Source organism: Pocillopora damicornis, chromosome 12 (genome assembly GCF_964200805.1).
Source record: "Pocillopora damicornis chromosome 12, jaPocDami1.2, whole genome shotgun sequence".
In the NCBI taxonomy this organism is placed as follows: domain Eukaryota; kingdom Metazoa; phylum Cnidaria; class Anthozoa; order Scleractinia; family Pocilloporidae; genus Pocillopora; species Pocillopora damicornis.
In genome coordinates this window covers 5,279,807-5,304,682 of record NC_142681.1, presented here as the reverse complement: position 1 = coordinate 5,304,682, position 24,876 = coordinate 5,279,807, and the positions used below count along the sequence as shown (strand labels likewise).

At 39.2% G+C, this 24,876-nt stretch overlaps 2 protein-coding genes and 1 long non-coding RNA gene across 3 annotated transcripts; all 3 read right to left on the bottom strand.

Moving 5' to 3' along the window:
- Positions 1-633: 633 nt before the first annotated feature.
- LOC113673390 (uncharacterized) lies at positions 634-8,410 on the bottom strand. The gene is made up of 3 exons (XM_089188797.1): positions 8,181-8,410; positions 1,996-4,852; positions 634-1,667 (listed from the first exon to the last, which is right to left on the bottom strand). Exons 2-3 carry the CDS (start codon positions 4,838-4,840, stop codon positions 1,591-1,593), a joined length of 2,922 nt encoding a protein of 973 aa, XP_089044923.1. The 5' UTR covers positions 4,841-4,852; positions 8,181-8,410; the 3' UTR covers positions 634-1,590.
- Positions 8,411-9,011: 601 nt separating this feature from the next.
- LOC149036184 (uncharacterized) lies at positions 9,012-14,738 on the bottom strand. Its single transcript, XM_089188794.1, has 4 exons — positions 14,263-14,738; positions 14,036-14,091; positions 10,242-13,148; positions 9,012-10,017 (listed from the first exon to the last, which is right to left on the bottom strand). The coding sequence occupies exons 1-4, from the start codon at positions 14,712-14,714 to the stop codon at positions 9,980-9,982; spliced, it is 3,453 nt and encodes a 1,150-aa protein (XP_089044920.1). The 5' UTR covers positions 14,715-14,738; the 3' UTR covers positions 9,012-9,979.
- A 7,608-nt stretch (positions 14,739-22,346) lies between these two features.
- Positions 22,347-24,808, bottom strand: LOC149036183 (uncharacterized). The gene is made up of 2 exons (XR_016181479.1): positions 24,095-24,808; positions 22,347-22,957 (listed from the first exon to the last, which is right to left on the bottom strand). It is a non-coding gene; the product is annotated as an uncharacterized LOC149036183 (long non-coding RNA).
- Between the last annotated feature and the right edge of the window lie 68 nt (positions 24,809-24,876).

The window sequence follows — 24,876 nt, the reverse complement described above, 5'->3', positions numbered from 1 at the left end:
ATCAAATGGTTTTTACGAGATAGGAGGGGGAATTGAGTATAATGGAGGGACTTAGGGAAATTGACTGCCGATTAACAGCAAACGAGAGAGGTCATGGGCACAACTAAAATCCTACGACACCCCACCCCCTCCCACGGCCATAAATAATGACCGGTCTCATAGGTGTTTTTCACGGTTGGAGATTCAAGATGATTTTTTTATGTCCAATTAGTAAACGACATCATTAACAAAATTTTCGTTTCACTTGTCAGTACTGCTCATTCCCTTGGGAATTTGAGGTTATTAGATAAAGAAGTAATATCTTCATCTACTAATTATGGTATTTCCATGGTTAAAAGAGGGACAGAAACGTGGTACACGTGAAATTCAAGCAGTTTTTATTGAAGCTTAAATAAAATTATTGTGATAGTACAAAATTCTTAGGAAATCGATCTGTCCTGGAGGCAGATTCCGAGAAATGTTTTCAATTCAGCCGGATGTATCGGGCTGCCAAGAATGTCGTCTTAATAAATGCCGGCACGAGCTGACGCAAGGAACAACGTGACGCAAAGCTGAAGCAAAGCTGACGCAAAGCTGACGCAAAGCTGACGCAAAGCTGACGCAAAGCTGACGCAAAGAACATACCGAGAAGGCTTGAAGAGCAGACCATCGTAAAATGTTTATTTCTAACAAACCAACATGGTAATTTGCATCAAAGTTCTTAGCCAGAAAATTGTTATGCCAAGTTCTCAGACGTGACTAATTAAATTTCCATGAGACATTATTTATTTCAGAAGATTGGCTGCGACCTCTCGCACTTCAAGTCCAAAGCCAAATAAGAGTGCGGAGTGCAAATAATTGAGACTATTTATTTGATTGATAAAAAAAAGCCAATTTCTTTTGAGAGTAGAAAGTATTTCATAATGCAAATAGCATTGATCATGAAAATATCCCGAGTTAAAGACGTTAACGAGCCTTCTCAGAATTAGAATAAACGGCATGATGAATTTGCTTAAGAAACTGACAACACAGGGGTTATCTTTACATTGTGATATGTATGCACTCTAATGAAATTTAGTTATCGAGGAGGCACATGAAGAGAATCTTGTCCTTTCTCGGCATCGATCCCATATGGAAGGACATAACAGATATCGATTCCTCTCCTTGTCAGCGACTGTTTTGCTCCATTTGCCCTTCCAACCTGGGGTCTAGGAGGGATAGCCGACCCTAATTAAATGAATTAATTGCAGGATGGTGCTGCTCTTACTTATAAGCTCCAAAAAGATTGACTAATCAAATAACAGAAATTAACTTTCTTTGAAATGAAAATGTTTGTCCATAAAAAGTATACAATATCTTATCGTCAGGCATGTGGCGGATTATTTAGAAATTGCGTTATTCTTCTGCGGTATTCTATTAATACTGCCGTACACCAGCGTGATTTACTCAAGGAATCTGATCCCGAAAACTTTTTTTTTAAGGAAGATGAAAACATATTTGAAAAACATTAGGAGCTTTGGGAGCCTGTCTAATGCCTTGTTAAAACGTCGGTTCCATATAGTCTCATATAAATAAATCTATAGCCAGAGACGTTAACCTTTACTAAAATTGTTATTGTAAATCCTGCCTGCTGTTCTTCTTTTTCCCTCTCATCTTCTTTTTCCTTTCTTCTTTCTTCTTTTCTCCTCCTGAAAATTGAAGACACCGCGGTAGATATCAGGAATTACAACAGCGCAGAAGGACACGCCTGCCTCAAATCAATTCAACGCGCCCCACAGCAGTAAAGCTCTTTATTCGTCGTTGTTTCGAGTTACCGAGGAAACATTATTTTGAAAATATCCGCAAGGAAAACGAAATCTGGTTCGCGTTAATGAGAGACTTGAGATATCGAGGATGAAATAATAGTAACTATATGACGGAGGTCTTTGGCAAATCAGTTTTGGTTCGAGTAGGCCTGGGCTAGGTTTGAGTCATAGGAAGCCCTGTATTAACTACTACCTTGGATACGTTACTTACTTGGAAATTCCGTCTCAGGGAACTCATCTGGATAACGTTTGATAAACGATCGTATCGGGTCTTTGTTTCTCATCTTTTCTATTGGCAAGTCTAGTTTTTTGGCCATCGACAGTCCTTCAAGCATCATTTCTTTCGCTTTATCCTTGTTTCCTATCTCGTCATGTAAGATGGCCCATAAAGTCTTGATTCCGACCTTCCATTCGTGATTCTCTTCTAATTCTCTCTCGGCAACTTGTTCTACCTTTGTGAATAAAGCCATTGCCTTATCAAAGTATCCTATTCTCTGGTGACAAATTGCGCAATTCTTTAAAGTCAGGATGCTTTCTTTGCTTCCACCCTCGACGAGATCATCGAACATTTCTATGGCTGCGTTATAATAGTCGAGGCAAAATTTTAAGTCGTCTTCTTTTGTTTCTCCACCGAGAAAAAAACGAAAGTCCGCAATGGCTTTCAGGGCTTCGGCTGTCATAAAATGTTTACCAAGGCTCTGTTGAAAGACTTTTAACGCCTTTGTAAGCTGTTCTTTAGCTGTATCACGTTGCTTGCGGCGCTTGGCATTGATTCCCGAAAAAAGAAGAGTTGCTGCTGTTTCTGGATGAAGATCACCCAAACTCTTACTGCTGACTTCTAGAGCTGATTGAATCTCGTGATCAATTCTTTCGTTTTCTTTAGGATCTTTTTTATCGGAAAGGAAGCGTGCATAACTGTTGTGAAAGTAAACTTCAGATAGCGGATTTTCTCTAAGCTTTGCAGCATTAAGGCGATAAATTTCTTCCGCTCTCTGCATAAGTTCGCAGTACTTCTTTTGGTCTTTCTTCCTACATTCATGTCCAAGAAGACACGAAAGTTCTACAACATGCATTGGCTGAACAGTTGAGTCAAATGTGTCCAGTAACTGTTCAAGGAACTGAGCATAATTCTTTGGATGAAGACACTTTTCCAAATACATGCACTTCTGTGGAAAACTCTTCAAAAGAGTTTGAGAGCGTTCCATAATTTCTACATCCTTTTTCTCCCTTCCTTGGGCATAAATACGAAGAAAATGTTCGAAATTGTTTCTGTCCTTGTTAAATGAAAAAAGGGATTCCTTGCAACTGCCTCTTTTCCAGTACAATTCGGCGTTTTTCGCAAGGCAAGCCATGTAATAAATACAGGCCAGTTTTTCTCCTTTAGCTAAAAGATCGGCATACTTGGCTTGACCAATCTTCTTTGCATACAAGTGAATGAGTGGATGCATTTGATACCTCTGGGAACTTGGTTGCTCGATGAGCGAACTCTTTTTCAAGGAGCGAATAATCTTGATGGGCTGAATTCCAGGAACTGAGCACGCTTTCATTACAGCCTCGGCAGCACCTGAGTCAAAAGGCCCCTGGAAAGTTGACATTAGAACGAGGGCTTCTTGTCCAGCTTCAGTCAATAGATCAAAAGAGGTCTTGATGGCCTTTTCTACAGATCCTTCATCGTCTTCTAGTACAGCAAGTGGTTCTTTCTCCAGTTTTTTAATCAGGGTTTCTTCGGTGTAATCTGAAAGCAAAGATCCAACAATGCACAGGGCCAGAGGAACACAGCCACAAAGTTCTACAATGCGCTCTGCTTTAGAGAGTTGTTGCTGGAAACCTTGTTCGTGGAGGTGAACTTGAGCAACTAGAAGACTTCTGGCCTGTTCGTTTGACAACTCGCGTAGCCTGACTTCTTTTGGTTTCAGGTCGGTATTTTGAAATGTTCTTCTTGTAGTTATCACAAATGTGACATTTTGTCGCGAAAACATTCTTACATCACGTAAGAAATTGAGGAACAATTCTCGATCTTCAGACTCGATGACACCATCTGCATTGTCAAGAACAAAAGTGACCTGCTCTTGAATTTGTTTGCTCCAGTCTTTGAGCCACTGCCCCGGATTCTCTGGTACCTGCGTGTTGATCACTTTAAGACATGAGTTGATCATTTCCATAGTCGTTTCGTTGAAAGTAGTCTTTGATGATAAGCTACAAAACAACACAGTTCTTTTATTTTCGGGTTTGGCTAATTCACAGGCCACTCGCTTTGCTACGGTCGTCTTTCCGAATCCCGGTCCACCAGTGATCAGAATTACAGGAACCGTTCCACTTTGAACTTTTTCTTTGATGTCTTGTATTTGATCACCACGGCCGATAACATGTTCTTCTGACAAGTCATCAGGTAGACAACTGGAGAGTTCAGAGACTTTTCCAATCTTCTCAAGTTCTTTCTCCCACCTCCATTGTTCGAGTTCCTCTTCAACCAATTGAGCTTTGTGATCGATAGAAGCACTCTTCAGGGACTGTAGTTTCTTCCGGTAGGCGGCAACCTCGAGTACTTCTAAAGACGAAGATGTTTTGTTCCACTTGTCTTCGAATTCGTCATTCGGAACTCCTGTAGAAACACTGTGGCAGAGCTCATTTCTATAGCATTTGATACGCACGATGCTGGCTTCAGGGCTGGCATCGGTGTCGGCAGGCATTTCGTGCCATCCGGTCGAAGGAGCCGATAGATGACAAATTTCACGAAGTAGTAAGTGTAAGAGGGTAATGTCAAAGTCTTTCGAGTCTGGCGGTTGATCTAAGGAAGGAAACAATTTCTCCCACTGTTTATCAAATATTACTCGCTTCCGCCTCAGCCCCTCGAGCTTTGGGCGATTGTTTTTCAATGCGTCCTGTAAGGTTGACTCTGGATGCATGGAATGCAAGCATTTTCTAAGAACTTTTGTGCCCTCATCAATAAGCAGTCTTGCCAGCCTTGTGCCATTCGTCTTTTCTTCCGATAAATCCGCCACTGAGAGTCCACGAAGACCAACAGAAGTTGATAAGGATGTTCCACCGCTTGCCATGACCTCAAAGCTCTTTAAAAACGATCAACATTAATTTAATAACCAGTCAAAAGGGAATTTTCCCAATGAGTTCTAGGAAATACTCGATGATGAATAATTTTCCACGGTTTCTAAGAAAGATCAGTGTGAAATTTGCACGAACCTGTCCCTTTTCACTTTCTTATTCTTTCAATAAAATTTGTTATTTTAATGATAAAGCCATATCTGAGATTAACAGTTGTAATTTTTTAACTATGTAAAAGAAGAGAAGACAGATTTTTTGGACTATTATATAAAAAATAATTGCAGATTTTCTCGGAAACTTGAATGGTGAAATAAAGCAAAAATAGTGGATGCGTAACGATTGCTTTCTGGGAATGACTTTTGAGTACATTGATATGTAATACTATCTATTTAAGAAATGGTAGTTACATGTCACAGTTTGGTCGGAATCTCTAGTTTGAGATATAGGTGCACACAAAGTCATGTTCGTTAACTCCATCAAGAAAAATCTTGAAAATGCTAAAAGAGGCACTTGCGTAGAAACTGAAAGATTGTCGATGTGACCCATGACATGAAACCATATTATTTCGGGAGGAGAATATTCGTGTTTCCGGAATATATTGATCTTTAGGTTTCTTTGAATCCAATGAGTTGTTCTGGGTAAACAAGTTCACGTCTCTAGGGAAGCACTCGAAATTGCTGTTATTAAGAGATACGATTTTCATAGGGCTCCAGAATTCTTAAAGTTTCTACAGAGTTGCTTTCTGTTTAGCAAGAAAGCCGCTACTACAGCAACTTTGTACAATTATGTTTCTCAAAACAATTTAGCGGTTATGGACGCTTGGAGATTCAAGATGAATTTTCATGTCTAACATTTAGACAATTACTTCCTGTCTTTGATGAAAATTTAATTTCTTTCTCTCTTTCAGTAACAGAGGGTTCGAAAATAATGAGTGAAGTAAAATATTCGGTTATCAAGTGCGGTATTTACTGAAGCAAAAAGGGGCTCTGAGAGACTCGTGTTTCACAATAAATTCCTGCGGTTTTTCTCGGAAACTTAACAGAGTAAGAACAAGTTATTTTAATTTTAACAATTAATTTCAGAAATCGTTAATGCATAAATGTATTGCTGTTCTGGGCGTTGAGTTTCAATCTGTTTACTCCATTCATCGTGCCACTGTTTTGGCAGTTTCGTTTGAACTACTACACACGAAAGGATCTTATTCTCTGTATTGCTAGCTATTTATATACAATATATCGATATCTTGCGCAAGAGAAAACTCTAAGTTTTTGACACATGCAAGCCTCAAAGGAAGGCTCTGAGACTCGTACTTTCTTGAGAATATGATTAATAGCAAGGGGTTATTCTTGATTTTTGAGTGAAATTTACATACACCTGTCAAATATGATAATAAGATCATTGCCTTAATAAATGAACTTGCTTGAAGAAGCATATTCTTATATAATTATCAGTGGCGTGCCCATCGAGATAAATTCAATTGACGTGCCTATGTTCGCCGCTTATTTATAACCCGGTAACTTTTGCTTGCATACTTCTAACAGTATCTTGTCACACTCGCGACTTCATGGCCGTTTTAGCTAAGTAGATTTGGGTTATGAAGCATTAGACATTCTATCCCGAAAAATTTTAAATTCAGTTTTGCTGATAATATCAGCCATTTTTTTGAAGCTAAAGCTCGTAACTGAAATGTCTTACCGCTGCTACGTAAGGTCTGAACAATTTCGATCGTCTTCAATTTTAAAAACCTTTGTTATTCAAATATCACGCAGGCCATAAACATAGGAAGAAATCAATAAAGTTTCAAAGAATCCTTCATCATCTCTTCAGCTTTTATACAAAAACCCAATTGAATGCAGATAACCTGCTTCGCGGGAATCGTAAAGGACTTTTGGTGGGCATGCAGTTCTGGCTCTTTACTCTGTCCAATCATATTGAGTAGAGTCACACTGACAAATATCCTCACAATTATTCGTTAGACCGTTCCTACTACGAATGCTAGACGAAGCTCTTTTCAGATTGTTACTCGATCATAGGGTTTGGATTTCGCACATATAGGAAATATTTTGTAAATAGAAGAAGTTACATGATATCTTGAAACTCAATCCAACTTAAACACACGTTCAAGTATGTCGAACTTATTGACTAGAGCATCATATGATATATATACTCAAATGAAGTTTTGATTAAACATTTACTTCACGATATTTCGCGCTTAATTTTGCACCACATTTGAAGTCGCACAAGAAAGGAGAAGCCACCCCTTTTATCATCTCGCAAGGGAAAGTAACTAAAACCTACCCTGGCCAGAGCTTAACTTTGAAGGTAGAAGGTTTAGAATCACTTACAGACCCGTCAACACTTTTAACTAAACTCGAAACGTAACATAAAGTTCAACTCGAAATTTAACTCAAAGTCCAACTCCAAGTCCAACACGAACTCGAACTTGTATCCAAACTCGAGCCTCCCTCACTACCGACGTAAACTTGTCTGGTTTCCATCTACTATAGCGCTTATATCGTAAATAGGTTGCACTGTTTGCCGACGTGGCAAATTATACTTTCAGAAGAGAAACTATAAACGTTTGTCTCACGATGTAGCCACTTCGGATGCGATCTACATCCGAAGTGACCAAATCGTGAGACAAACGTTTACATTTCTCTTTTGAAAGTACTATAGCGCTGTTACGAACAAAGCTCGACAGCTGAACCAGAAATCGACCAAAATACTATCAGAGATATAATTTCATACTTCATACATTTGCAACATGGGAAGGAGACATAAAAAAATTTCTGTACCATTTGAGAGTGTCACCTGTGAGCATAAGTTCAAACTGAACAATAATTACTAGCGGGAATTTCGTATATCTCGGTAACTCCACGTATTCTAAAGAGACGACAAATCAAACTTTCCTTCGCATAACATGAAGCCGAACCGGACAAACCGGAGAAGGTGAGGGCCGCTTACTTGCAATGAATAAATGACTCATGTGTTTGCTGGTCTATATATCTTCAAACGTTGTGGGAAATTTGTCGACGAAAGATCTAACACCCGGAACTAGCGGCTGAGTTTACGTTTTAATTCAAAATGCATGTTCGCATGATTCGAATTCAGAACTTGCGGCACTTTTAATTTATATCCTTCCTTAATAAAGCATATCACAGATACTCGAGACAAGGAGAAAAATCAGTAGCACTTAGACACTAGTTGTATTCTACCAGCTTGAAAACCGTGAGACTTTCATCAATTTCATTTCCGACATTTTCTCATCAGTAAAGCGTTTTTGTTTGCTTGTGTAAGTTAATCAGCTTGAGTGGTATATTCTGAAACATTACCTACCTCAATGTTGGAGAACCTCCATTTCGATTTTAAAATAGAGCCAACTATGTGTCTACTCTGAGTAGACAAGGCCGCATCCACTGAACAAATAGCATGAATCGAAAAGCCCTTAAAATACAGCTACTCGAGACGCCAGCATTCTAAGAAATAGGGAATATTGATTCGTTCCCTGATTTCCGCGAAATCCAAAATTACAACAAATTTGCATATGTCTTTCGAAACCAGTCATTGTAGATCGCCTAGAGGGACAGAGGGTTTATTTTTTCCTCCGGGGGCGTGGGGGGAGGGGATCACATGGTTTTTGGGGGATAGGAGGGGTAACAGAGTATTACGGAGGGACTTAAGATGATTGACCGCCAATTCACAACCATAGACACAACTAAGAGGCTACGACAACCCCCCCTCCCCTGGCCATAAATAAAGACCGGTCTCATAGGTGTTTTGCACGGTCGGAGATTCAAGATGATTTTCTATGTCCATTTAGTAAACGATATCATAAACAAGACGTTCGTTTCACTCGTCAGTACTGATCATTCCCTTGGTAATCTGAGGTTATAAGATAAAGAAGTGATATCTTCCTTTACTAATTGCAGTGTTTCTATGATTAAAAGAGGGACAAAAACGTGGTACACATGAAATTCAAGCAGTTTTCATGGAAGCTTAAATAAAATTTAAGAATTGTTACAGTGTAAAATTCCTTGGAAATCGATCTGTCTTGGAGGCGAATTCCGAGAAATGTTTTCAATTCAGCAGAATGTATCGGGCTGCCAAGATTGACGGCATGAGCTGACGTAAGGAACAACAAGGCTTACAAGAACATACCGAGAAGGCTTGAAGAGCAGACCATCGTAAAATTTTTATTTCTAACAAACCAACATGGTTAATTGCGTCAAAGTTCTTGGCCACAAAATTGTTATGCCAAGTACTCAGACATGAGTAATTAAATTTCCACGAGACATTATTATTTTAGTGATTTGGCTGCAACCTCTCGCACGTCAAGTCCAAAGCCAAATAAGAATGCGGAATGTAAATAATTAAGACTGTTTATTCGATTGATAAAAAAACCCATTTTCTCATGAGAGTAGAGAGCATTTCATAATGTTTAAATAGCTCGTATATTTGATCATGAAAATATCCCGAGTTAAACGGGCCTCCTCAGAATAAAAAGAACTAACGGCATGATGAATTTGCTTGAGAAACTGACAGCACAGGGGTAATCTTTGCATCGTGATATGTCAGCACTCTAATCAAATTTAGTGAACGAGGAAGCATATGAAGAGAATCCCGTGCTTTCTCGACATCTATCTCATGTGGAAGAACATAACAGATATCGATTCCTCTCCTTGTAAACCACTTTTTTGCTCTATTTGCCCTTCCAACCCAGGGTTTAGGAGGGAAAGCCGACCTTAATCAAATGAATTAATTGCAGGATGGTACTGCTCTTACTTATAAGCTCCAAAAAGCTTGGCTGATCAAATAACAGAAATTAATTTTTTTAAATGAAAATTCTCGTCCATAAAAAAGTATACAATACGCATACCTTATCGTCAGGAATGGGGCGGATTAGTTAGAAATTGCGTTATTCGTCTGCGGCATTCTTTTAATACCGTCGTACACCAGCGTGATTTACTCAAGGAATCTGATCCTGAGAACATTTTTTCTTTTAAAGAAAAATTAAAACATATTTGAAAAATATTATGAGCTTTGAGAACTTTTCGAATGCATTGTTAAAACGTCGGTTCCTCATTATTACCGAAACTGTTATTGTAAATCCTGACTGCTGTTCTTCTTTTCCCCTCTCACTTCTTTTTCCTTTCTTCTTTCTTCTTTTCTCCTCCTGAAAGTTGAAGACACCGCGGTAGATATCAGGAATTACTACAACGCATGATGACACAGAAGTAAAGCTCTCTTTTCGTTGTTGTTTGGAGTTACTGAGGGAAAGGTTATTTTGAAAATATCCGCAAGGAAAACGAAGACTGGTTCGAGTTACTGAGAGGCTTGAGATATCGAGGATAAAATAATAACAACTATATTAACTGCTAACTTGGATACTTTACTTACTTGGGAATTCCGTCTCTGGGAAATCCTCTGGATAACGGTTGATAAACAATCGTATCGGGTACTTGTTTCTCATCTTTTCTATTGGCAAGTCTAGTTTTTTGGCCATCGACAGTCCTTCACGCATCATTTCTTTCGCTTTATCCTTGTTTCCTATCTCGTCATGTAAGATGGCCCATAAAGTCTTGATTCCGACCTTCCATTCGTGATTCTCTTCTAATTCTCTCTCGGCAACTTGTTCTGCCTTTCTGAATAAAGCCATTGCCTCATCAAAGTTTCCTCTTCTCTGGTAACAAGCTGCGCAATTCTTTAAGGTCAGGATGCTTTCCTTGCTTCCACCCTCGACGAGATCGTCGAACATTTCTATGGCTGCGTTATAATACTCGAGGCAAAATTTTAAGTCGTCGTCCTCTTTTGTTTCTCCACCGAGGAAAAAACGAGAGTCCGCAATGGCTTTCAGGGCTTCGGCTGTCATGAAATGTTTACCAAGGCTCTGTTGAAAGACTTGTAACGCCTTTGTTAGCTGTTCTGTAGCTGTATCACGCTGCTTACGGCGCTTGGCATTGATTCCCGAAAAAAGAAGAGTTGCTGCTGTTTCCGGATGAAGATTACCCAAACTTGTACTGCTGACTTCTAGAGCTGATTGAGTCTCGTGAACAATTCTTTGGTTTTCTTTAGGATCTTTTTTATCGGAAAGGAAGCGTGCATAACAGTTGTGAAAGTAAACTTCTGATAACGGATTTTCTTTAAACTTTGCAGCATTCAGGAGATAAATTTCTTCCGCTCTCTGCATAAGTTCGCTGTACTTCTTTTGGTCTTTCTTCCTATATTCATTTCCAAGAAGACAAGAAAGTTCTACAACACGTACTGGCTGAACAGTTGAGTCAAATGTGTCCAGCAACTGTTCAAGGAACTGGGCATAATTCTTTGGATGAAGACACTTTTCCAAATACATGCACTTCTGTGGAAAACTCTCCAAAAGAGTTTGAGTTCGTTCAATAATTTCTGCATCCTTTTTCTCCCTTCCTTGGGCATAAATACGAAGAAAATGTACGAAATTGTTTCTGTCCTTGTTAAATGAAAAAAGGGATTCCTTGCAACTGCCTCTTTTCCAGTACAATTCGGCGTTGTTCGCAAGGCAAGCCATGTAATAAATACAGGCCAGTTTTTCTCCTTTAGCTAAAAGATCGGCATACTTGGCTTGACCAATCTTCCTTGCATACAAGTGAATGAGTGGATGCATTTGATACCTCTGGGAACTTGGTTGCTCGATGAGCGAACTCGTTCTCAAGGAGCGAATAATCTTGATGGGCTGAATTCCAGGAACTGAGCATGCTTTCATGACAGCCTCGGCAGCACCTGAGTCAAAAGACCCCTGGAAAGTTGACATTAGAACGAGGGCTTCTTGTCCAGCTTCAGACAATAGATCAAAAGAGGTCTTGATGGCCTTTTCTACAGATCCTTCATCGTCTTCTAGTACAGCAAGTGGTTCTTCCTCCAGTTTTTTAATAAGAGTTTCTTCGGTGTAATCTGAAAGCAAAGATCCAACAATGCACAGGGCCAGAGGAACACAGCCACAAAGTTCTACAATGCGCTCTGCTTTAGAGAGTTGTTGCTGGAAACCTTGTTCGTGGAGGTGAACTTGAGCAAATAGAAGACTTCTGGCCTGTTCGTTTGACAACTCGCGTAGCCTGACTTCTTTTGGTTTCAGGTCGGTATTTTGAAATGTTCTCCTTGTAGTTATTACAAATGTGACATTTTGTCGCGAAAACATTCTTACATCACGTAAGAAATTGAGGAACATTTCTCGATCTTCAGACTCGATGACACCATCTGCATTGTCAAGAACAAAAGTGACCTGCTCTTGAATTTGTTTGCTCCAGTCTTTGAGCCACTGCCCTGGGTTCTCTGGTACTTGCGTGTTGACCACTTTACGACATGAGTTGATCATTTCCATAGTCGTTTCGTTGAAAGTAGTCTTTGATGATAAGCTACAAAACAACACAGTTCTTTTATTTTCGGGTTTGGCTAATTCACAGGCCACTCGCTTTGCTACGGTCGTCTTTCCGAATCCCGGTCCACCAGTGATCAGAATTACAGGAGCCGTTCCACTTTGAACTTTTTCTTTGATGTCTTGTATTTGATCACCACGGCCGATAACATGTTCTTCTGACAAGTCATCAGGAAGACAACTGGATAGTTCCGAGACTTTTCCAATCTTCTCAAGTTCTTTCTCCCTCCTCCATTGTTCGAGTTCCTCTTCAACCAAATGAGCTTCGTGATCGGTGGTAGCACTCTTCAGGGACTGAAGTTTCTTCCGATAGGCAGCTACCTTAAGAACTTCTAAAGACGAAGATATTTTATCCCATTTGTCTTCGAATTCGTCATTCGGAACTCCAGTAGAAACACTGTGGCAAAGCTCATTTCTATAGCATTTGATACGCACGATGCTGGCTTCAGGGCTGGCATCAAAGTCGGCAGGCATTTTGTGCCATCCAGTCGAAGGAGCCCGTAGAGGACAAATTTCACGGAGCAATAAGTGCAGAAGCGTGATATCAAATTTTTTCGAGTCTGGCGGTTTAGCTGAGGAAGGAAACAATTTATCCCATTGCTCATTAGATATTACTCGCTTTCGTTTCAGCTCTTCGAGCTTTGAGCCATTTTTGTTCAATGCGTTCTCTAAGGTTAACTCTGGATGCATGGAATGCAAGAATTTCATTAAAACTTTTGTTCCTTCGTCAATAAGCAGTCTTGCCAACCTTGTGCCATTCGTTTTTTCTTTCGATAGATCCGCCGCTGAGGGTCCACTGAGACCAGCAGAAGATGTCTTTTCTTTTGATTCATGGTATCTAGGGTGGTCAGATGGGCCGACATAGGATGACGCAGCTGCCATAACTTGCCGTGGAGGGTCTTTGAAGAGAAATTTTAAAGCTATGAGCAGATATTCAGACAGACAAGAGATGCCATTCTTAATTCACACGACACGAATGGCAAGAATTGTAAGATACAGAACGACGGATCATTCTTTAGTTTCCAAGGAGGATTATCAATCATTTCGTGAATAAAACTTCAGAAACACTTTTAGGTTTCGTCAATTGAGAAGCGATCTAGCTTTTGACTGTCCAAAATTGCCACTAGTATTATATCACAGACTCATATGGGTCATATAACTCCCTAGGAAATCTTGTTGCTAAAAAATTACCCTGTATACCTGGCGGATTCTTCCGGTGTCCAACAATTATGATAGATCTATATCATCATGATATAAAAAGCAACATAGTGTTCTTAAAAGAGAACCCTGAGGTACTCCATATTTCAATTCAGTTTGATCAAGGCGCAGAATTTTGTCAGTGAGAGGACATTTTAATATGCCTTCGTAGCTAAATCATGCATTTTGTGTCGTTCAATTTCACTAATACAGGATCGCGAGATCTGCCTAACCGTTAAAGGTGTTATCAATAGCTTTGGAAGCTGAATCACGCCTTCGGTTTCCCAGCAATCGTTTTGTAATATCAAATTAGTTTATATCCGTTTCGACTCCCCTCCCTTGAACCCCTCTCGATGCTAACGCACAAAGAGTATACTATCGTCAACATTCTCAAATCTACTACTGACAATATCATACTTTATTAGCCTTCATAACGACAATCGTTGAGTGGAGCAACTTGTGTGCATCAGGTACGAGAGGAATGCATCGGATTAGTTGAGACTTTGGTTAAGACCCTGCGGTTAATAAAGAGTTCTTTGAACCGCGTGGGACCTATGTTAATAGGAAGACTTGCCGCTTTGATACTCACCAAGTTTAACTTCCTCAACACTTTCTTTGACGTCTCCTTCGGGGTCACATAAAGTCCTGCAAAAGATGATTTCAAATTATGAAATTTGAGTATACTGTAATGTTTCGTGTTTCTGAGTAGAAATACGCAGAGAAAGATTGTATTGTCAAATGTTAAATTGGATTTTTAGCAAATCCTATGAAACAGTTTCATAAAACTAGCTACAAAGATTTAATCTCGCTTTTTACCTTATTTCATGTTCTCTCTGGAATACCTCTTGGGTATTTACGATTGTTACTTCCAATTCTTTGTCAAATCCAATTTTTTTTAACTCTTCTTCCAATCGACGCTTCACTTTCTTTTCCTTAAAGTCCTTCACAAACTGTAGGAAACTTTGCTGTGTATGGCAACGTAGTTTCACAATGATTGAACCTTCTTCAATATTTGCGACTTCAGGATCAGCTGCTCCAATCTCATTTCTTCTTTCTAAGCTATTTCTAATCGCATTTTCTGTATTCCACCTGTAACGTAAATAGAATGCACCTAACGTCACCGCCGCACCCGCTGCCAAGGCAACTCCTGCCACGATAGGGCTGTCAATTTTCACTGAGATTGAAAGAGCCTCTCTGGTGACAAACGCTGATGCCTCAAGAGTGGCCCTGGTTGCCTCTGCCCCGACTGCAGCACTTTCCCTAGCCATTCAATTTGAACTTGCCGAGGTGCTCTGCCCGAAAAAAGAAAATAAAATAAAAACACTTACAGCGAAATTTTGTTAATTGTAGCAACTTAGGATCGGAAATCACGGAGAAGTAGATTGTTGTAAATGAAGTTAAGTGGTAGAATGCTACTTTTTGATATTCAGAAAGCAACTAGGAATGTGCTTTTTGGGAATCACTGAGTGTTGAAAGTGATACTATTAGAATCTGAAATACCTTAGCACTCAGCCCTTAGGGTGCTGAGCGGAGGGATTTCATCGGAATTGTCATCAGCCTGTTCTGTTGCTTGCACCTTTTTGGCTATACTTTCATTTATTTATTCAGTGAACTACTCTTTCATAGAAGGAATAGTTTTGTAGTCAGTGTACAATTTATGATACTGCCACAATTCTGTGTGATAATCCTTTAGATGTACAGGTATTTTGTTCATAGTCAAAATTACAGTTTCCTCTCAGTAACTCCAACTTGTGTTTTAGGCTGACTACAACACAGGCTAAATGATGGCGAAATAGAATTTCAAATATATCTCAACAGCAAGGTTATTCAGTCATCCGTCATAATTTCCAGACATCAGACATCAATAATATCGTTCAGTTATCTAGTGACCCAGGAAACACAATCAAATCTCAGTCGCTATTCGATTCAAGTAGAGTTGTTTGCACCAAAACAACTATAATTCCTCCTCAAGGTAGGCCTCATTTTCCGTTACCCAGGGGCCAGTTGTCAAGTCTGCATTTAACGTCAACACTACTTCATTTCCCTTACTTTCCTAATGCAAAGGCTAGCTTTCACAAATCAAACATTTCTGTTTCTTTCAAGCTCAGAGAGAAAATAAGAGTTATTGGTATTTACCCATACATGAAATTCTTATGCATAATACAAAAGTGGAGAGTATATCACATGTTTAGAAGCTATTTTGATAAGTAATCGGTCCTAGCGTATAAACGAAGAACGAAGCAAAATTTTAAAGGATAGCAATTTTTTAAAACATAAGAAGTTTAGCCTTTGTAACACTGTATTATCGACATAGTAAATATTGCTTCCCAGTTTCTAGTCCAATGTTCTGAAGTAATTTCCACTCATATAATGTAGTCACTAGGTACAAAAAGCTTGTGCGTAACTGCATCACAGCATTGCTACAGGCTTTTGAGTAAATCATTGAAGTATTAATTCTGGCACACAGAAGGAATTTTTCTCATGTGACAAAAATTTTTTTAAAAATATGTTATGTGCGCTGGAGATTTTAATTTCCATCATTTACAATTATCTCCACTCACACTGACAACAGTAATCTCAAAAACAGTTCAGATAGCTTATATAAAAAATTCAGAACAAATGGCTAAAATTATAAGGCTCAGAACACTAACAAAACTCACATTATCCAAGATGACCCTTGTTTCTTATGTACTGTTGTGTTCTATACTTAGTTTCCGCTGCGAAATTCTCACTATTAAATTAAGCGCGAAATATAGTGCGATCCTCATTTGTTAAAGCTGACAAGAGCTGGCTTTGGTCTCATACGGTAAAAAAAGTGATGAAACGAAAGAAAGAATAATTTATTCATCAAATTGTTTTAGGAACGAAACCATATGTTTGAAAACTGTTAAAAAAAAATTTCTGCCTGAAGAAAAAACAACAATACAACAAAGCAAAGCTAATGAAGCAGTTATATTTACCGCGACCTAAACAATCTGGTCTTTATCTCCTCCCTCTGAGTTTCAAACCTCTACGCTATTTCGGATTGTTTAAATCGAGATAAACATTAATTTCACGATATTTCGCACTTAATTTTGATCCAAATTTAAAGTCGCAAAAGAAAGAGAAGCCACCCCTTTCATCGTCTCTTAAGGGAAAGTAACTAGACGATATCCTGGTCAGAGGTAACTTTGAATGTAGAAGATTTAAAATCACTTACAGACCCGTCAACACTTTACTAAACTCGTAACTCAAAGTTAGAGAACACTCGATAAGCTGGAAACCACTCCGCTTCGCGTCTTGGTTTCCTACGCTTATCTCGTGTTCTCCCAACCTCCCGTGTGTTTACATCAGGCTATGTAAACACGGAAACCGTTTTACATTTCTTCAATAGTTGACAGTTGACCTAGAAATCGACCAAAATATCATCAGATATAATTTCATACTTCATACATTTGCAACATGGGAAAGAGACATAAAAAATAAATTTCTGTACCATTTGTAAGCATCACCTGTGAGCTTTATTTCAAAACTGAGCAACAATTTCTGGCGAGAATCTCGTAATATCTCTGTATCTCCAAGTATTCTAAAGAGACGACAAATTAAACTTTACTTCGCATAACATGAAGCCGAACCGGACAAACCGGAGAAGGTGACGGCCGCTTACTTGCAATGAATAAATGACTCATGTGTTTGCTTGTCTCTTTATCTTCAAACATTGTGGGAAATTTGTCGACGAAAGATGTAACACCCGGGACTAGCGGCTGAGTTTACGTTTTCAATTCAAAGTGCACGTTCGCATGATTCTAATTCAGAACTTGCAGCACTTTTAATTCATATCCTTCCTTAAGGGACCGGTCATTATTTATCGCCTGGGGGGGGGGGGGGGTCGGAGTATTTAGGGGGGATCACATGGTTTTTTGAAGACCTTTAGGGGGGATCAGCCGTAGTTGACAAGCATAATGGGGGGGATCAGACCAAAAAAAAAAGCATACTTCCGAAAGATCGAATCGTTTATGGAAGACCACTATATTCGTGGAGAACTTTTTATGGAATTCTGTCGTGATGCCTGTAAAGAGTCAAGAGAAGAAAGTTCCAATCTCTGTTCCTGGTGTTCTAACAATAGATGGGTCGGTCCAGAAACGAAAAGAATTCCGCAACCTGTACCAGATTCAAACAATCCTGGACATTTCATGGATATCTATCAGACGGAATCGACGGGCAGGACACCAGATGATTACCTTCCAAGAAAATGTATTAAAGATCTGTACGAGGAACATTCTGACAGTATCAGAAACGATCAGGATACCATGAAGAGCTTCTGCTCAAAATATAATGTGGAAGAGAAGCACGTCATTGCATATGTTAATCATTTGAAGGATATTGAGATCCGAAAGGACATCAGAACAAGAGCAGCTCAGGAGCGAAGAAGGCAAGAGGCCGAACGAACGTACAAGGACTTTCAATGGGATAACCTCATCGAGGGTGGCAAAGTTGAAAAGTTGCGGGTAAGAGAACTAGACCTGTATCTCAACAAGCATGGTTTGACGACTGTGGGTCGGAAACTTGACAAAGTGAAGGCCATTCGATGTCACTATTACCGACAGAATAAAGAGACTGTGATAACAGAAGAACTGTCGAGTGATGAAGATGACGTGGAATCCGAGGATGAAGAATCCGAAAGTGGAGAGGCAGAGAGCGACGATGACTATGTTTTCGTGGATTTGGATGAACAGCCTGAGATTGGCACTTCCTCGACAATTCAGTTCGTATCTGACGAGCAAATATTTACCGTTGTGGTTCAAGGTCCATGAGACGTAAGTACCACTATTAAAATATCACTTGCATATTCAAAAAGTTATTTGGCGGTGGCTGGGAGAAAAGGGGGGGGGGATCATGAAACTTTCCACTACCGATAAGGGGGGATCTCTAAAAAACTAGATACTCTGCGGGGGGATCAGGTAAATGCTCCGATGTGACAACAAAAATACTCCGACCCCCCCAGGCGATAAATAATGACCGGTCCCTAAGCATATCAAAGTTTCTCGAGACAAGAAGAAAACCCAATAGCACTCACCAGTTGTATTCTATCAGCTTAAAAGCCATGAGATTTTCATCAGTTTCATTTCCAATATTTCCTCATCAGCAAACTGTTATTGTTTGCATGTGTAAGTTATTCAGCTTGAGTGGTATATTCTGAAACATTACTCACCTAATATTGGAGAACCTCCATTTCGATTTTAATATAAAGCCGGCTATGTGTACACTCTGAGAAGACAAGGCCACATCCACTGAGTTAATAGCATGAATCGAAAAGCCTTTAAAATACAGATTCTCTAGGCGCCAGCATTCTGATCCGCCACTGAGGGTCCACCAAGACCAACAAAAGTTACTGTCTAAGCTCTAAGAAAACAAATTCCTTTTGAGAAGCATAGGAACTTTAGCTTGTCTTCAGATAACCACGAATTGCAATTTTCAATCGACACGAATTTCATAACCAGTCGACAGGGAAATTTCCCAATGAGTTCTAGGAAATACAGGATGATAAATAATTTGCAACGGTTTCCGAGAAAGATCATTGTCTACAGTTCTTGATTGGTGCGGCTAAGCTCCAGCTGTCAACCACAAGCCAAATGTGTCATTTGAGCGTCATTCTGACATTTCGCTTTCGGGAGAAAGAGAAAGATGGGGAACTCTGATTGTGAAGTTATTAGTTTCGATTCCGCTCTCGAGGAAGCCCTTACGTGTCTTTCGGAATTTAATACGTCTTGTGCATTAAAATCGGAAATTTGCGTGGTATATTGGCAGGTAATCACTTTCCATTAAACTACTAACATTAGAAGTGTTTGGGAACTACTAAAATTGGAAATGTTCTGACTAAGTGTTTGGGGGTTGTTTAGGCCTGTTATATCATCTTGAAATCCTTGTGAGAGTCCTGTGACCCTTGGTTTGTCATGTGCTGCAAGACCACACATTTATTTTTACCTTTTGAGTTATTTGTCTTCGACCATTGTAATATGGCTTAATTCTTGAACGATATTCGTCGTCAATAGTCGTGTTTGGGTTTGTCCTTAACCTTGCTTAGAGTCCTCAACGGGAAGTGGTGTTTAGGTGTTGGTGAGTTCTCGACTATCGGTTTTTTAGTCGTGAAATTGTTTCGGTTAGCATTCTAAAAATGTGTTTACTCTGCCAAGGTCAGTTGTTCCGTAAGCCAAAACATGCCTACCGTCAGGATATTTAAGAGCGTGACCAAATGAATTAAAAGTGCTTGATCAGACTTTTGGTGCCTCCGTTGGCGCGAGTCGCTCAAGCTGTTAACCCTAAAAGTCCAGTAATATGAATATAGTGACTTCCAATTGACTTGCATTCTCTTCTTTAAGCAATATTTGCTGCTTCAAGAACAAAGAAATACAAGTCTGTAGTTAAAAATTAAAGTATTCCCGTGTGAGAGATTATTCAGCGTTAATTGATTTCCGGTTGACTTTTTGCGATAAGTGACAGATGATTGAACAATAGGATCATATTATATATTTAAAATGAGAGAGACCAGAGCGAAAGACAGAGAACGGTGAGAGAGAGCGGGAGATTAAGTTGATTTTATAAAATAAAAACGTGAAGTTTCGGAACATAGCAGATTCTTTAGTCTCATTTCCGACACCCGGGCCAATGATGTAGAGTACCTATGACGGATTCATAGTATATTGACAAGCAATCATTCCGGATTTTCTCAGAAACTTGGAGAAAATATAAACAAATACACAATGAACTTCTCTCTCGGCATCATTGCTAAGTACACTTATATGCGATATAATCCATTTATTGTTAGCATGCGAGGGCAAGTCCCACGTCACGGTTGGATCGGAATCCTGAGTTTTAGCTGGAGGTGCAATCAGAGCTAAGATCCCGAGCTGAACGGCGGGTCGTATTAGAAGTTTAAACGTGTCCATGAAATTTGAAAAACATTTTAAGAACCGTCTTCACAGGGCCGAAAAGATGCTAGACGTGACCCACAACATGACACCATTTCATATGGCAAGCCATACAGGACAAAAGTGGGTTGAGTCCAAAATTACCTCTCGAGTTTCAGTGATTGATATGTGAGATTGGGAAATTACTGCATGAGAAATAGAAATCATTTTACGAGAATGAATAAACTGCCATGCGAGATTTTAAATTACCCATCGAGAATGAAAGAAACATTAATTGAGAAAAAGACTGACGTAGCAAGAAACCAAGAAATAAATATTAACTGTTAAGAATGAGAAATCACTATGAGGATTTATCTACTAGTTATTCTAAGCCGGTGAGCAACGGCTAGGCAGCGGAGTGTATTTTGGCGGGAAATTCTCTCATCCTCTAGGCGTCTTCGCTCGCTGCCGGAGTCGGGCAAATGGCGCAGCAATCAGAACAGCACCTGCGTCAACTTTTTGAGGAAGTACGAGTATTATTAGAACAAATGTTAGCCAACTCAATAAAATGTTAATGCTGAGGTATCTCGTGCTCGCATGGTAGACAACGTAATCCAAGCTCGAGCCTCCATCACAGTGCAAGGTCTGCAAGTTCCTCGCACAAATCGGTACTTCAGATAGCAAGCGAAAGAAAACACTCCATTCTAGTGTGATTTAATAATACCTGCTGGCCCAACAATCAATGTTGCACCACGACAGGGAAAGAGGGTGGCATTGAGTGAACACGGCCATATTCTTAATGCATGTCAATTTTTTAAAGCCATGAACGAAACAAGTTGAGACCATCGTCATGGAGGCGTTTGGAGAAACCATTCCTCGCCTTGTTGACATAGAGATCATAAGCTCGTTAAGCCAACGCTTGCACAAGGTCAGAAAGGTATTGCTTGGGTTATTTAACAAAATCGCCATTTCAAAAACAAGCCTGTGTATGTAAGGCCAAGCAAAGTGTTCCTGCCCGATTTATCAAAGGTAAGATTTGCAGTAACTCGAAATGATTTCTTGTGTAGATGATTACAAAATTTAGGTAATTAATGAGTAATAAGGAGTAATTAGACAACCATTCGAATCATGCCTTATACTGCACCTCCCGTGTATAATTTAGCTTGAGAGAGAAGGGTTGGAAATACTTATATTGAATCAGGACTATAGAAACAACTTTTCAAAATTAAACAATGAATTGGCCTACAAGTAAAGTAATAATGTCTTTAAAAAATCCATACATGTACTGTTTCTCGTAAATTTGTCTTTTGTTTAATTCTGTTTGTCAATTGTGAAGGATATTGACACTAAAGATGATACAGAATTTGAATTTAATGATGATGATAACTTGCCAACAGCAATGTTACCAGATCCAGTGACAAAACTTACAGGCAATCTCTCCTGCGCTGCTTTAACTGTAAAAGCAAATTCTGTGTAGAGACTACCTCATGCCACTCAAACAGGTCCAACTTTCACACGAGCTCATGCTTCAACTTCAAGGGTAACACCAAACCCCAGACAGAATATACTGAACACCCAAAAAAAAGTTCTATCCATGTTCTTATGGTTCTGCAATGTTCAAAACATTGATGTGCACTTTACTATACTAGATGAGTTGCAGTGACATCCTATTGCCAGAACAGCTGGACCAATGCTACCATAGCTTCCATCTACATATGAATCATACCCAGCACTGGTTGAGGAGTTCACTAATGTAATGACAGAGGAGCAAGCCTGGTTTTTTCACATTGTTTTGTCTGAAAGATGTGAACAATTTAAAATGAAGACTTTTAATGCTTTAAAATGAAAATTTTGAAATGAACTCTTTGAACGCCTTGAAATTTGCTTCTCAGTGTCACTGTTTTTGTGCTATGTATAACATTTTTGTAAAAGTGGTATAAGGATTGTTGTAACAGAGAATACAAGTTACTGTTGATGGAACTTCTGAACTTTCCAACGAGGATTGAGTCATAAAGTTATATCTATTTAAATGTCATTACAGTTGTCACCAGCTGTTAGTTAAATGGTTACAAGTTAGAAAGCCTTTTGACAGGACGTAAAATTTGCTAGTTTCAAGACTACAAACTCTAAGTAACAATTTTATCAGCTGATCTCTTATATTATCAACATAAATAAATCATGAAGTAACTTTATTCATTACAGTCTTGTAAGTGGTCATTACATAACATGATAGAAATTTGTCAGCCCCTTGGAATAAGGCAACTTAGGGTAAAAAGTGACATGTTGCTTTTACTACCAGTAGTTGCCTTCTACATGTAAGAAATCAATGCCTAAACTTCAAATTGCACTAAAAACTGCATTAGTTTTAGTGTACTACTTACACCACAAAGTAAATGCATCTAGAAAATGTGAAAATGGTTTGATGATAAATCAGGGAAAATGACAGCATTTCATTAAGATTAAAACCATCAAAATTCAAGACTCATACTTGAAGTTATTATTAAGGGATCAACTATACCTGTGACAGCTGCTAAAAAGTGTCATGACTTTCATTTTCAACCTCCAGACAAATCACGGATCAAATTTTCTTCCTCTTTTAGTGCTCAGTGCAATTTTTTTAACCACTGAAAAAAAAAGAGATGACTATTTCATTATACAAGCTTTGAACACAACAGCATAACTTCAATCTTATTGACTGCTAGATCTTCTCAGTGTGTTATTTGTATTGAAAACATGTCTGCAGTAAGCTTTTCCATCTTTATGAAGCCCATATGAGGGAGGGAAAACAATGATCTTGTGAATGTTCTTCCATTATCATAACAGGAAATATGAATATACTTTAAATTAGAAACTGATAAATTTTAAATTCATTACTGCTCTGTAAATCCCTTAATGATTGTCACAGTGTTCAGAAAGTGGGTAACTCCATTGTCTCCATCAGGGAGAGAGTCAATCCTAGTATATAATTTATGCAGTTGGTGATTTGTAAGCTGACTGAATGACTCTGGTACAACAACAAAATTGTTGTCTGTTTCAATATCAGTCAATGGACCATCAAAACAATTCCATATGTCTGTCAATCTGTCACAGTTGACTCCTCGTGAGCATTGAGTAATTCAGTGTATCACATTCCCTAGGGTGTTTGGTGGCCTACTGTTCTAATACCACAATAATTCCACTGGCTTTTTAACTCATGTATAGAGGCATTGATCCAAGGAATACAAACATATTGCAAAGCCAGCAGGTGTTACTCATCAAGTGAGTCCAAATTTCCACTCACAAGGAAATCAAACAAATCCTTGTAAAGTGCTGAGCTGACTCTATTAACTTATGCCCATAGCCCCTAAATGTGCTGATTGTGGGCACTTGTATCAACAATGAAGCTACCTCTATCAGATCCCTGGTTGATGAGCATGTACCTGGCTACATCTACATTCTCCATACCCTGGTCACCTTGAACCCTGAAAGGGAGACCAGACTCTTGTACCCCTTGCTCAAAATATTGAAGCACAGTACTAGCTTTGTTTTTTCCTCAACATTTCAGATATACAATGGCTTTGCTGTAGCTATAGATGCATCCATGGATGACAAATCTTAATGAGTTAGCAAATGGTTCAAATCAATGTGCCACAAATGATTTGGGCGAGTGACATTGTAAGTTCTTTGACAGATTGCATACCGACGTCTTACAGCTCTACCTACACCATTTATCTTTTTCAAGCTTTCTCTGATTCTGAACTGTTGATCATTTGTACCCCTACCTTTGAGACTGCCCCTAACATGGGTTTCCCCGCTATAGGGTGTTAAATTGAGAGTCTGCTGTCGTTGCACGCCTAATTCTTCACCCGTAATATCTGTGAAACTGTTTCTTACTCCGAACTCGATCCTTTGTATGTATAGTGTTTGGTCGGAGATTCCAAGGCATGTTGCTATTAATTCTCCAGTTCATACCAGTCTTACGCAGTTGCTCGATCGTTTACCTTGTAATTATGTACCTCGGTCTTCCTCCTGAACTTGCAGATAATGCCAACGGATTTTTCTCCTTTGGACGAAAGCTTGATGCATTTAAAATATCAGACGACTTTCCTAATAACACAGCTCTAACACCTCAAACAGGTCTGGAGAGGAATTTTGGGACAGAGATATCGCGATAACCATTCCTATGTGTTCTTCAAACTTCCTAGCACAGATTTCTAATCGTTCATGATCATATGCGTGATAAACGGAAGCGGTTCTTTCGATGGTACTCCTGAGAGAATCAACAAATGCTGTAAAGTCTTCTGCACTCCGTTGCTCCGCCATTTTGCGAGAAATACACTCCGCTGACTGATTGCTGTACACGGGCTCAGGAAAACTAATCGATAATCTCGTGTAGTAACTTCTTTTTCTCATGCAACAATTTCTCATTCTCAACAGTCAATATTTTTTTCTCGGAATCTTGTTGCATCAGTCTTTTCCTCGATTAATGTTTTTCCATTGTCAATGGGTGATTTAAAATCTCACATGACAGTTTTTCATTCTCGTTCGGTAAATTATATTTCTC

Bases quoted from the DNA above. Each gene is read 5' to 3' on its own strand.
- LOC149036184 (XM_089188794.1), bottom strand. From the start codon at position 14,714: ATGGCTAGGGAAAGTGCTGCAGTCGGGGCAGAGGCAACCAGGGCCACT. The intron at 14,092-14,262 runs GTAAAAAGCGAG...CATCTTTTGCAG, and splicing joins CAGAGAGAACATGAAATAAG to GACTTTATGTGACCCCGAAG. The intron at 13,149-14,035 runs GTGAGTATCAAA...TTCTCTTCAAAG, and splicing joins TGTTGAGGAAGTTAAACTTG to ACCCTCCACGGCAAGTTATG.
- LOC113673390 (XM_089188797.1), bottom strand. From the start codon at position 4,840: ATGGCAAGCGGTGGAACATCCTTATCAACTTCTGTTGGTCTTCGTGGA. The intron at 1,668-1,995 runs GTAAGTAACGTA...TTCAATTTTCAG, and splicing joins CCCTGAGACGGAATTTCCAA to GAGGAGAAAAGAAGAAAGAA.